The 14095-nt window shown below is 44.5% G+C and overlaps 1 protein-coding gene and 1 long non-coding RNA gene across 2 annotated transcripts; one reads left to right on the forward strand and one right to left on the reverse strand.

The window, feature by feature from the left end:
- Positions 1 to 1354: 1354 nt before the first annotated feature.
- On the forward strand, positions 1355 to 3625 carry LOC144762412 (uncharacterized). The gene is made up of 3 exons (XR_013596090.1): positions 1355 to 1421; positions 2666 to 2797; positions 3507 to 3625. It is a non-coding gene; the product is annotated as an uncharacterized LOC144762412 (long non-coding RNA).
- On the reverse strand, positions 1889 to 7313 carry LOC144762411 (zinc finger BED domain-containing protein 6-like). Its single transcript, XM_078647595.1, has 2 exons — positions 4413 to 7313; positions 1889 to 2153 (listed from the first exon to the last, which is right to left on the reverse strand). Exon 1 carries the CDS (start codon positions 7247 to 7249, stop codon positions 4418 to 4420), a length of 2832 nt encoding a protein of 943 aa, XP_078503721.1. The 5' UTR covers positions 7250 to 7313; the 3' UTR covers positions 1889 to 2153; positions 4413 to 4417.
- Positions 7314 to 14095: the final 6782 nt, after the last annotated feature.

Below are 14095 nucleotides of genomic sequence, written 5' to 3' on the forward strand. Positions count from 1 at the left end.
CTTACCTATTTCTGTCTGTGCCTAGGTGTATATTTCTCATTTTATTTTTACTTTTACCACTTTTTTTGCAACTTTTCTCTTGTTTTATATTACTTCCTTCTTTTATCTTTCTTCTTTCTTCCCCTAACCTTTTTGTCTTCAACTTTCCTTCTCCCCTCCACCCAGAACCATGGTGAAGGGTGCCAGCAGAATCGGCGGCTCAAAGGGCAAGGCGGCTGTGCCTAAAAAAACCAGGCTGCCTTGCGGCAGAATGCGCCCGGCAGGAGTGACGCCCCGCCAACTTTTTGGGGAGGAGGAGTTGGCCGCCCTGGTCTTTTTTATCCAACGTCACCTCCCCTTGACTTTGGCAGCAGGCGGCAGGCCCGGCTCCGGATACCAGCACATTGAAGAGCGTCTCCGGCGGTGGGCGAAGGTGCGCCGTGCAGTCTTCCGCTGCTCCGGTATCCGGCGTACCCACCATCAGCTGTCCCACCGCTGGGCCGACATTTTGGACCGGGAGCAGGACCTGTTGGACCTGCTTGGTGTGGAGGTTGTGGGTCTTGGTGAGTGGCTACCCCAAAAATAAAGTGTGTATATATATATATATATATATATATATATATATATATATATATATTATATACATATAGATTATATATATATATATATATATATACATATATATATATATATAGTTGTATAAATATTGTTATTGTATCTTTGTAAATATTGGCTGAATAAGTAACGCGATGACTGTTGCCCCTAGTTACATTTGCGATGTATTCCGGTATATCTACTGTCATTGTATGACAGTGTTCTTGTTCTTCACTGGCTCTTGCGTGTTGTTTCAACTTGGCGCTAGCTGTTGCTGTTTATTGATGTGAGATTTTCTTTATTGCTGAGAACTGAAGTTAGTTAATGCTATTAATAGAGTCTTGTCCTTCCTTTGTCCGTCAGTGAAATAACGGTGGATGGATAATTGTACGTTGTTTGCATATTGTAGCATTTTTTTCACGGCCTTCTCTTCTGCATGAATGGAATCCTTTTCTTGCAAAGAATGCTAACGTTACTTTGTTCTTCTTACCTCAGCCAGGGCCGGCTCTAGGGGGCATGTGCAAGCTGTGCAACTGCACAGGGGCACCAAACTTCAGGGGCCACCGCACCAATAGATATCCTTAATTTAATAATACTCTAAGGATGGATACATATTTGCGTTGCGGCCCCTGGCATGGATTTGTTGCCTCCGGCTCTGTTCCACTGTAGCAGTGTGATTTGCAATTATGTCTATGTTTCACATCACTCAATGTATTTATCTATGTTTATTATTTTAATTTTTACATGAACCACAGAACCCAGGGGCAAGCAGAATACAGGGACCGAGTCGGCGGGTGAACCACCAGTTACACAGAGCTCCTCTACTGAGGATCCTGCTGCTGTCCCCAGTAAGTCCAACAGTGCTTGTTTTTTCCTCTGTAATGTGTCTGCAGTGCTTTGTCAATTGACAGCAACCAAGTAGGCATCCAGAATGATGTTTGTCTAGTATTTTTGTAAACGTTAGTATACCACTACTAGTCTTGTGGGTATTCTTCTATCTCCTATGGAGTTATATACATATTACACAACTATGTAACTATGCACACGAAAATTGGATGTTGTTGGTACTGATAGGCAGGTTGGACCTTACTTACACCTCAGTCACAGAACTCTGAGGAACGCACAATTCACTGAACGTCAGCCTATATGGCCTGAGTCATTGGTCTATTGTTCAAATCACACTCCTGAACCCCAATACCAAGATGCCGAATGCTTTTAGGACACAAACCGTTACCTAAGAAACCCCCTTTTGCTCACTCACTCGTGTGAGTCTCTAAGACAACAGACACTGAAAATAAACTTCAGAGTCAAAGTGGTCATTCAAAAGCTTTATTTTGTTAGAAGTAAGTAAGTAACATCAATGTTTTTAAGTGCTTCCGTCCAATACGTTGAAGGGCCCACCAGAAAAAATCCAGAGTTAAAACAGGCATAATAAAGTAATCAACATTTGTACAGCTACTAGTGCACAATAGGGAAATGTGGCAACTATCGGAGACCTCTCACCAACGTATACTGGTCAGATATTCCTCTTTTTTTGTAAGCTATGGAAATGTCCGCTTCGTAGAAGGCAATCTTCTCACCTGCCGAAAAATAATGACAAAAGTGGTGCACGTTAGACAGTATTAAATACATTTATGCCAGTTTTATGCAGCCATGCTAAAAAGAAGTTGTAACCTGTAAGCAAACTCTATCCCACAATCCACATAGAAAACTTAAATACGGGCCCTTTTACTTTCCCACCTCTTCAGGTGTATGCATTGAACAATGATGTGTTGCCCCAGAGCGTCTTCTCGTACTGCGCAACAAGCTGCGAGTTAACACATGCGCAAAACTGGATACATTGATGTACAAAGGTTACATAGTTCACTTCCAATTTCCAAGGACTAGAGTAGCAGGACAGATGAGATGAGCTTGGGTACCATACCATAACAATGAATGCTAATAATATGTGTAGTGACTCTGCTGTACTATGCAATGTGGACTCATACTGATTACGTACGTTGGACTTAACTGTTTTGAAGAACTCCATTCTTGGTGAACAAGTACAAAGGGGGCTGTGCATCCATCTAAAAAGGCGTACTTATTTTTATAGGTGCAGAACCCTTACCATCGACCAGTGCCGACGGGGACAGCGGCGCTGCTTCAGCGCTCCCGGCGGGGACAGGAGGAACAGAGGCACCTACACCAGCAGCAGTGGGGGGGGAGCCAACAGCGGCGGGCGATGGTAAGTTACATTCAATAGTGATCTGCATTACTTGGTGGGAGGGGAAAACTTTCTCACTGTACTCTACTGGAAAATATATGATGTTACCTTTACTTGTCATTAGCATGCTAAGCATTACCACTACAGTAATGCAAGTGCCTGATAGCAGTCGGATGCATGGGTTGTTGTTAAAGCATGTAAAGGGGAAAACACAGCTGCCAGCGTGGTTGGGAGACACACCCAATACCGGTGGTTAGTGGATAGTCTCAGCAGCTGCGGTGTTTTGGGCAAACCCAAAGGCAAGGGAAGGAGGGGACGACTGGGTGCATGGGTCGTTGCTGGTGAAACACAAACCAAATAAGGTTTGTTGCGCGGTATAAAGTATTATAGTCTTTACTAGACATGTGCTACTAGCTGCCCCCTGTTAATTAATGTTACTTTGAGAGTGTTCCCGCCTTCCCGGAACAAAAGGAGATATGTAAAAGACAGGTGTTCGTTCTAATGTGTGTGACCGTTGAAGTACACCCATGCTAATAGGGCAGGCATAAAGCCGTGACAAAAAGTCCGACAAATTAATAGAGGCTGTAGAATGTTCAAGATAGACGCAACACAATTTCTGGTACTCAGCTTGCTTGCTAGTGCTACTGTGCCGCCCACTATGTGTTGAATCAATGTTGTGTTCTTGATTTGCGGGGAGTTTGGATTAACAATTCTGTTTCTTTCTTTATAGTTACTCCTTCCCAAAAACCAACCAGGAAGGAGTTGGCAGTCCGGGCCCGGCAGCGGAAACTGCAGGCAATTGTAGAGGCCTACCGCCGGCTGGTGGATCAGGCCGAGGAGGAGGAGGAGGAGGCGTCGGCAGCAGCTGCTGCCTCTTCCAATGCCCCGGGCCCCAAGCCTGCAGGACTACGTCGCCGTGGTCAGGCAGCCGCCCGCCGCCGCATTGTTACATCTTCGGCGGCCCCCCCACAACAACAACAACAACAACATGCATGCAAGTGTAGGTGCCGTGATTTCAAAGCAAAGATTCTCCGCCGGGTAGCGAAGTTGGAGGAGGAGCGGAAGAAGCAGGAGGACGGTCTAGAGGAGCGTGTCAAGATACTGGTGGACAAACACCTGAAAGCCCGCCGGCTTTGAAATGGACCCTGTTTTTTGCCCCTTTTTTAATCCTTTTGTTGGTGGGTGGGATGTGGGAGTTGGGGTGTACATTTGGGTTGAAATTTGGTTGGGGTTAGGGGAGGGTAGGGACAGCTCTGGGTCAGGGGGTTACATTAGTTATATATTTTATTTTTCTATTATCATTATTAAAATATAAAAATAAAACAAAGATATTATTTTCACAAGAAAACATTTGAAGTTCATTTGTGTTTGTTGGGGGGGTGGAGGGGGGACTGTTTCACCAAATAATGTACGTTGTGCAACATGAACATGCACTACGAACGATAAATTAAGTACTGACTGCACCTGTAGTAGTAGGGTCACAAGTGCATAAATAATTTATATTATTAAATAACATGGGAAAATTGCCCATCACGTGAGTCTGAAGTTACTACTAGTATACTTTAATTCCATGCACATTTGCTCAGAGTCGGCTAAACAATCCTATGCAATGCATTGCATCATTCCTTTAACATACCTGTCCTAGTTGTCAGGGAAGAGGAGCTCGTCCTCAAACTCTGTGCGTTCAGACAGAAGTAGGTCATGTAACCCAGTAGTGAGGACGTCTTCTTCACACTCGCTTTCTTCATCCGGCGGTGATTCACGTACTTGATAGTCTGGTGGTATGAAGCGTTGATTCATTTTTATCATTGTCAGCCGCTCCACGCTTTTGGGGGAGAGACTAGTCCTTTTCGATGTGACAATGGCACCAGCAGCACTGAAAACCCGCTCAGAGGAGACACTGGCTACAGGACAAGCCAGATACTTTATCGCCAGCCTGCTCAGCACTGGCCACTGTCTCCTTCTTTCATACCAATAGACCAATGGGCTTTGCTCCATGAACACCTCTGTTGTGTCATCCAGATAGGCCTGAACCATCCGCTCAATGTTCATTGGTGCTCGGCTTTGCTGGTCCTCTTTTCCCTTTGCAACAGCAACGGACTTACCCATCCCTTTCTGTATAAAAAAAGCAGTTATGCTTTTGGTTGGGTCTGCTGAATCAGATCGTGTAGGTGCTGCTTTTGGTACTGTTGGTGCCTGCTGGAAAGCAGACGCACTGCTCTCACGCTGTGAAGAACTTGCGTCAGGAGTACTTGGACTGGCCTGGGCTGGCAGTGGCAGGCCTTTAAGTAACAGCCGTTCAGTTTCTAACTCATTAGCTTCCGCAGCTATGGAAGTTTTGTACTTGTCAACATCCTCATCTGAAAATGGAATTACTTCGTTACTGCTGACAAATAATTTGTACCGTGGATCCAAGATTGTTGCAGTTATGTAATGTTCACCTGACACAATATTGTTGAGCCTTACATTTTCACACAAGCGGTTGACTAAGCCCTTGGCTAAGGTATATGCATCAACTTTTTGTTCGTCACCTTCGTATGTTTCACAGACCTCCTTCACCTGTTGCTCAAGCATGTACAACAATGGGATGGCTTGGCCCATAGTACAGTCCTCCCTGCTAACTGCACGTGTGAAGACCTCAAAGGGTTGTAGCATCTCTGTGATGCATTTAATGAGGTCCCACTGCCACATCTCAATGGTCAGGGCTTTAAGATTAACAGTAGGATCCCCTAATCTTCTTGACATGACATAAGCATTCAGTGGGATGTACTGCTCAAAGAGACGCTCAAGCATGAAATAAGTTGAGTTCCAACGTGTTGGGACCTCCTGTATCAGTGCTTTGACTGGCAACCTATGCTCTTGCTGAATGACCCGTAGCAGCTTCCGTCCTTTGAAAGAATGGTTAAAGTGCGTGCATATTCTTCTGCAGATGGCCATTATGTTGCTGACTTTGGCTTCATTTTTCAGAAAGTCTTGCACGACTAAGTTTATGCAGTGTGCCAAACAGGGTACCCTGAAATAATGTCCTTCTCTCATTGCCTTCACTACATTACTGCCATTGTCGGTGGAAACAAAACCAATCTTAAGGCCTCTTGGTTTCAGCCATTCAAAGACCTTGTCATTAAAGTCAGACAAAATGTTTTCAGCAGTATGACTTTTGTCCATACCAAACATGGCTATAGTTGCATGTCTGCGCGTATCATTAAAAATTCCAGCAACGTCACGGAGGCCTGAAGTTAACTTGTCTTTAACACCTGCAAAAGAGATCCAGTGTGCGGTGATGCACATGAAATCTGTAGCATCGCAACTGCTCCACATGTCTGTTGTCAGGTGGATACAATGGACAACACTCTGTTGTAAGGCTTTCCCAATCAATTCCAGCACATCGTGGTGTAGTGCTGGAACAGCCACTCGGGCAAAATAGTAGCGACTGGGAACGTTCCATTTTGGGCAGAGGGTTGCCACTAATTCCAGAAATCCAACAGCCTCAACAAATGAAAATGGGAGAAGGTCCAGTGCTAACATTTTCGCAAGTTTGGCATTGTATAAACGTGCTACTGGGTGGTTCCGCTCGTACTTTCCCTCCTGCCTTAACATGCTAGGAATGGTAAGCTGCTTTGCATGTCTTTGAGTTGTGCTAGACGGACCACCTTGCATCGCAGACTTTGCACTCCTTGGTGTTTCCAGCTGACTCTGGTGCCACTGAGAAGTTGCAGATGCGGAGGATGTGGTCTTTACCACTCCAGTGCTGGCGACAGGGGTCGATTGTGTACCACTCCTAGATAGAAGGTCATCGTCTCCCTCTTCTTCTACCTCCTGATCAACCATGAGTGGACCTTGTACCACTGTATCCCCACCAACAGGAGTGCTAACATTTTTTAAGCTTGCAAGGTGGTTCTCCCACCTGATCACGTGTGTTTTTTTCAAATGGGTCGTTTGGCCTCCAGTCCCATAGTTTGTACCAAGCTTACCACGACTAACATTGGCATGACAAATGGTGCATACAGCAATGTTCTCCTGAACTGGGTGAACCGTAAAGAAGTCCCACACTGGGGAGGTAAACTTTTGTCTCCTGCCATAGGAAGAGGAGGACCCACTGCCAATGCCGGATGGACTGGAGGATTGTGGAATTTCACTATGGGACAGCTCAGTCCTAGTACTGCCACTACCTCCTTCTGTTGAAGTGGCGCTTCTGCTGGATGTCGGATGCTGCCGGGCCTTCGCTGTTGAAAAAATTGGAGCTGGTGTTACTGTGGGTGTTGAGTGTGTAGGAGTTATGCGTGGTACCTGCTCATCAGTCATTGCAGCATTTCTGGATAGGGTGAAAATGTTTGTCTCTACATCCTCTGCACCAGGAATAACGCTTGTGATGATGACAGTGTCAGACCCGTCTTTATCACCAGCAGTATCCTGCTCACCTACATCGACCTCCATAAGTTCAAGCCTGCCTGGAAACTTCCTTTTTCCTAGCATGGTCTTCTTGGGATGTCTCTCCTTTGAATGCGCAGATAGTTGTGGCTGCCAATCCGTATCAAGGTCATCGGAAGGGATGCTTTGCGAAGAACTCGATGCACTAACCCTCCTTTCCCTTGGTGAATTCGAAGGAAATAGATCACCTACAGAAGTGGCTTCCTCTTCTTCTTGCTCGGAAGGAGGCTCTAGTTCCTGAACTTCCCCGACTTCGGGAGGAACAACTACTACTATTTGGTGCGGAGATGGTGGTTGTTGTTCTTGAGGAAGTACTATTGCGGGCTGGGGTTTTTCAACAACAACTGTTGCGGGCGGTGGTTGTGGTTGTTCAACAACTGTTGCGGGAAGTGGTTGTGGTTGTGGGTGAACAACTCCTATTGCGGGCGGTGGTTGTGGTTGTTGAACATCTACTGCTGGCGGTGGTTGTTGAGCACTTCCATCTTGCGTGGATTGTGTACTACTTTGAGACAGCGATAAGTTTAGTTCTGGCTCAGTATCACTGCTCGCAAGCAGAAGGCTGGCTACCTCTTCGACCCTCATCATGTGCTTGGCCCTGGGATGCTGGCTTGCCCCCACTAATGCAGATGTGCTGGTCCCAGCTTGCGCCCCAGACCCCGCTGCTGCAGGCGTACCTTTTGGGGTGCCAAAAAAGGTTTTGGGGTCCATACCAGACTTAAGTGACACTTCCTTCTGCTGTTCCTTCTTCGCAGCAACTTTCTTTGTGGTGGAGGACCTGGTAGCTTTCTTAGGGCCCATCTTCTTCTGATGTCAGTCAGCTCACAGCAGCACAAATTGCAGAGATGTCTGGTCAGATGAGTCACACACCACACGTGGCGTACAACTGAAGGAAGTCCGTCTGGCGGTAGAACGAGCGATGGATGAAAAAACAACCAGCACCTCCTCAGTCTTTTTTGTGCACCTACAAGTAAAGAAGGCAGAACAACATCAGTCAAACAAGCAGTAAGGCAACATGAACAATTGAAAGACACACAGGTCAATGTATAAAAGACAAAACAGAAGACTAATAATACCAGTCCAGCAGCACCACAGCTCAAAGGCCACATGAAGTCCAGAAAGAACCAATAAAGTGAAGCAGGCCTATAGATACCAATATGGACAGAAAAACGAGGATGCCTGCTGCACATGACAGGTTAATGTGCAAGGAATAAATAGCCCATGGCTAAGACAGAGGTTGTAAACATAACACCGCAAAAACACATACAAAGAAACCCCTGCCCAGGCTCCCAAAACAACAACCAAATGACAAATTCAGTTTTTTTGGGTGCACAAGAAAGACCTGCAACATTTTTGAGAAACTTTTATGCAACTCGGGACATATTGTCTGCGAGAATGCTAAATCGGCATGTTCGGCAGCGCGAACGGAATAAAAAGTCGTGTTCGCGTTCCCGAGCAAGTACATTGAGTGCGCGAACACGACAAAAAATGTAAGTTCACGTGCTCACATGGTGCGAAGTTACCAAAACTACCCAAGCTGTATTCCTAGGGTTACCTAATGGCAGAAATTGACAGAGTATTTAAAGTTTAAACACACCCAAAACCAGAAATACCCCACACATAAAAATAAGATTTTCTATATCAATCCAAGCCATCCATGATTTTCACATTAAGGGTACACCACAAAAACAGTTGATTAACTTTCATGACCCTATGAGTAGTACCTATGGCCTACTGCCAGAGTAGGCCACAAGGTTGGAGGCCTATGCCTATGGCAAAAGCACAAAGGAAGGACACACAAAATGGCCGCCGACATAGGGCCTGGCCACCAACAACAACATGGCAAAATCACAAAGGATGTATACACAAAATGGCCTCCACCACATGGCCTGGCCACCAACAACAACATGGCAAAATATATCACAAAGGAAGCATACACAAAATGGCCGCCACCACATGGCCTGGCCACCAACAACAACATGGCAAAATCACAAAGGATGTATATACAAAATGGCCTCCACCACATGGCCTGGCCACCAACAACAACATGGCAAAATAAATCACAAAGGAAGCATACACAAAAAGATCACCACCATAGGGCCTGGCCACCAACAACAACATGGACAACTTTACAAAATGGCCTCCACCACATGGCCTGGCCACCAACAACAACATGGCAAAATAAATCACAAAGGAAGCATACACAAAATGGCCGCCACCACATGGCCTGGCCACCAACAACAACATGACAAGAAAGAGAAGACAGACAATAATGCCTATGGCAAAGGGACAATGCTTTGCTTCAGAAAATGGACACACCACACCACCGCCCAAATTGGTCACCCCACCCCAAAAAAAAAAAAAAATAACAGAGGAGAGAAAATGGAAGTGGTCCATGCTCCAAAAAGAGAAAAGTACTACCAAAATGAGAACATAACATAAATGAGGAATTTTTAGGTGCACAAGAAAGACCTGCAACATTTTTGAGAAACTTTTATGCAACTCGGGACATATTGTCCGCGAGAATGCTAAATCGGCATGTTCGGCAGCGCGAACGGAATAAAAAGTCGTGTTCGCGTTCCCGAGCAAGTACATTGAGTGCGCGAACAAGACAAAAAATGTAAGTTCACGTGCTCACATGGTGCGAAGTTACCAAAACTACCCAAGCTGTATTCCTAGGGTTACCTAATGGCAGAAATTGACAGAGTATTTAAAGTTTAAACACACCCAAAACCAGAAATACCCAACACATAAAAATAAGATTTTCTATATCAATCCAAGCCATCCATGTTTTTCACATTAAGGGTACACCACAAAAACAGTTGATTAACTTTCATGACCCTATGAGTAGTACCTATGGCCTACTGCCAGAGTAGGCCACAAGGTTGGAGGCCTATGGCAAGAGCAAAGTGGCTGGAAACATTAAATGGCCGCCAACACATGGCCAGGCCAACCACAGAAAGTTAATACAATGAACTCATGCATGCCTACACACTAACTACATGGGGTACTAGGGTCACATATTGGCTTAAAAATTAGAAACATTTTAAATTCCACAAAATGCAATGTTAGAAAAAAATTACAATTTGGGACCTCATGAAAGTACAGGCCTCCATCAATAATTTCATTCCAGGATTGAATACTGTTGTTAAAAAAAAAATCAAATCAAACAAGCACAAGTCTACATCACTCATACATTACACAAACTTACTTGAAAAAGAGAATTCCAATTCAAAAAGTCCTCATTAAATCCAAGGTAAATCAGTAATGCAGCCAACACAGACAGAAAGTGATCCTTCCAGCTCAAAATCCAAAGGAAAGTGAGCACCACATGGACAAAGCACTGGGAGGAGCCTGGTGGACAGGAACAGGAAGTTGTAAACTCAAGAGCCCTTCCTCCTTACTCTGCAAAACAAGAGTAGAAACAAAAAGAGGGGTCCTTCCCCCCTAAAAATAAAGCCAAAGGTACAACTTTAAGGTTTTTTGCTTTTTTTTCCTAACCAAAATGGTAATTTATTATGGTTTTAACATGCTCGCGAGTTATTCTGTGCAAGAATGCAGTTTCTGCGTGTTCGGCAACTCGATCTTACCAAAAAGCATCCTCGCGCATCCTTATGACGCTATCTCGCATCAAAATGACGTTATCGCGTTCGCACAGTCGCACGGGACTGTGCGAGAGTGTTTCCAAACATGGTGGCACAAGCGACCAGGAAAAAACGAACGCAGAACGAAGGTAAGCCATTGCCGCGCACGTGATAATGTTATTCAGCGCGCGAGAACTACGCTACGCACCGGATCGCGGAGTTATCGACAGCTACGCGTTCTCCGCGGAACGCGGAGCTGCCGAAACTCCGCAAGCTCCGCGAACGGAGCGTAGCTCTTCGCCCAGGGTTAGTTATATGCAGTGAATAATCAACAGAACCCTATCAAATATACTTATACGCCTATTTCAACATTACACACCAGCACACTTTGTATTCCCTTATAAAGACATCCTTCTGACTTATGCAAACAATTGATAATAATTACATTTACTCACCTACACACTTATACAAACACCACTTCATCTATTTATATACGGAGTGAAACGCGTCATGGGAGACATTTGTCTGAGAAATGCCTAAATAAAGAAAGACACTGCTTGCACAAACCTTTTGTGTAGTGGCCTGTTACTAAACGAAGGATCCTTGGGAAGTGGTCCACACCTGTACAGATCCGCCTCGCAACTGGCGGTCAGGAGCTTTACTTGGATACATTTCAATTTAGAGGACAATTCGAATAGAATGCATATTATTGTTACCACAACATGTGCCACGTTTTCCATTTGATGTTTTAAAAAAAACTGCATTTATGCTGATTACAATACAGGAAAAAACATTATAAACATTGTTATACATATATTAATTAAATGTATAATATATGCTGCTAACCCTTGAAATTTCGGGCAAATAGTATTTTGTTCATGTTCATGGGTCACATGACCAAGCTGAAGGCGGGAGGTAGGTGGAGTGACTTGCATTATAAAAAAGGTATTCAGACTTGTAACTAACTGCATGTGAACAAGGGCGGTTACGCCCAAAACGCGTCACTGCTGTTTTAACTACCATCTATATGCTGCAGTAAAAGAAAATTGTTACCTGAATTGTGGTCTGTCTCTGTCTTTGCTTCGCCGGTCCGAGGATTGGAAGTAGCGACTGGGAGCTTCACTTTGTATCACTACGGAAGTGCGGCTTGCTTCCAGTATACAGACCCCCTCTCCAGAAGCTGGTACCTGTCTTTCAAGTCGAAACTTTCAAAACGTCCTTTTTGGAATACAAAGAGGCACCCCCTATAGCTGCCCAGTGACCCGTGGAACACATTACGAAGAATCCACGACAGCGAGGTCGGACGACCTGGCCCAAATTTGAATATCGTAGTGCGGTGAGTCAGCGGCATTGCATAGGTGGGGAGGTTTAAGGTGTACAAACGGAACTCTTCGGCACCCTTCTAGCAAAGTGAAAACTTTATTGACAGTTTAAGGGTGATCTTTAGAGTACAACGTTGATAAAAGCAACGCGGCATGGTGGTAGTGACAGCATGTCGGCAGACGCTTTCCATGCGAGAGAAGTGGAGGCTGAACAACTGGTCAGTCAAATATCATTGTCTGGAGGAACGTCTGGTAGAAATCCCGTGAGTGCGGAGATCCCAGGCGATGTCGGAACCAAAGCGCTATACAAAGAACTGGAAAAACAAAAGCGAGTCGAAATTACTAAATGGTGGGAACATTATTCTCTAACCAAGTATGCAGATGCAGGACATGTGCCCAGAGGTCTCCGCATCATGCTGGCACCCAGTCTCGACAAACCTAATCCCCAAATGCTCAAGGAAAGGGGTCAGAGCAATCTATCGGCTTCTATGAATTTAGTGCACATCCTGATCAAGTTCACGGCTATCGATCAAGCTGAAATTCTAAAATCAATAGATAAATTAAATGAGAATATTGAATAAATTAAAGAAACTGACACAAGTAAACAACTTAAGGAAACAATGATTGAGAGACTAAAGAAACATGAGGACAAAATTAAAACAAGAAAGGTATCCAAATTTGCCCGCGATCAAGCAGACTATGCCGAGGGGCGTATATTTACCTTTGCCCGAAAATATAGCGTGGCTAAACGGCAACAATATAGCGGCAAAATCAATAAACCGCAAGTCCCGAATACAGTGCGCAATGAGGAAAACAACACTGAGGAGGATTCAACAAGTGTTGATAGCGCATCTCTCACCAGTGGCACCAGTGGAGATTCAAACGATAGTGCTCAACCAACCCCAATTTTAAACCTTGAGAAGGAACTCGATTTTTTAGACGAGGTAAGGTTAAGAACATTGCGACCGAGACAAAGAAACGTAGCAACAACCGAAGAAACCAAAAAAGGCGGGAAAGGAGGAAACAGTGGAAACGCAAACAAACCTCTGCAAACCAACAAACCAAAGCAAGTTTGGCAGAAGGGGTAGTAGCAGACAATAAATCCATTGTTAACCTTTCATGTGTAGATTTAACCAAGGCAGAAGAGCAATTACTCTCCCTTGGTTAGAACTACTGCCCAGCACAAGCCTTCAATTACGCCACAACCCGGATTGATATTTATTGTTTCATTCGGAAGTTGAAACTAAAGAAATTCTTTGCCCTTCAACAACTTAAGTCCAATAAAGACATCACCAACTCAAGCAATGGAGGTTCATCCACAGATAATGCAGAAATTATTGCAGCTGATGTTCCCATCATGTTAGCACTGAATGATCTTTCCAACACTACAGATTCTCAACCAACGGATGGTGAAAGTCTCCTTAATACTCAGACCAGACTAAGCAAAATTACCATACTGCAAAAAGGTGCTGGCATGACTCCCTTCAAAAACAAGTCCAAGTTAATTCCATTAATGGCCAAAGACGCCGTGGATACGTTTCATGATTGTATTGTCTCCGAGATTAAGCAGTTATATATCAGATCCCGCAACCAGCACAAAAAGAAATTTGATAGGAGACAAGCTAACTATCATAAACTTATGACAAAGTTGCAGGACAACCCAGAAATAGTAGTAAAAACTGCGGACAAGGGCGGGAACTTGGTTATTTGGCCTAAAGAGGAGTATATAACTGAAGCAAACAGACAATTACAAGATGTGTTATGCTATGTTAAATTGAGCAACAAAGAGTATTTAACTGCCAAAACTAATCTGGAAAAGCTTTTGCATAAATGTCGGCGAGAGGGCTTGATCTCAGAGGAAGAGTTTAAATTTATGTTTAAAGAGTTCCCGGTCCTCCCGACATTTTACCTTATTCCCAAAATCCATAAGAGTGTGGTGCCCATCCCAGGCTGACCAATAATTTCTGCAATTAATAGCATCAGTGAAA

The sequence above is a fragment of the Lissotriton helveticus genome, chromosome 6 (assembly GCF_964261635.1).
Source record: "Lissotriton helveticus chromosome 6, aLisHel1.1, whole genome shotgun sequence".
Classification (NCBI taxonomy): domain Eukaryota; kingdom Metazoa; phylum Chordata; class Amphibia; order Caudata; family Salamandridae; genus Lissotriton; species Lissotriton helveticus.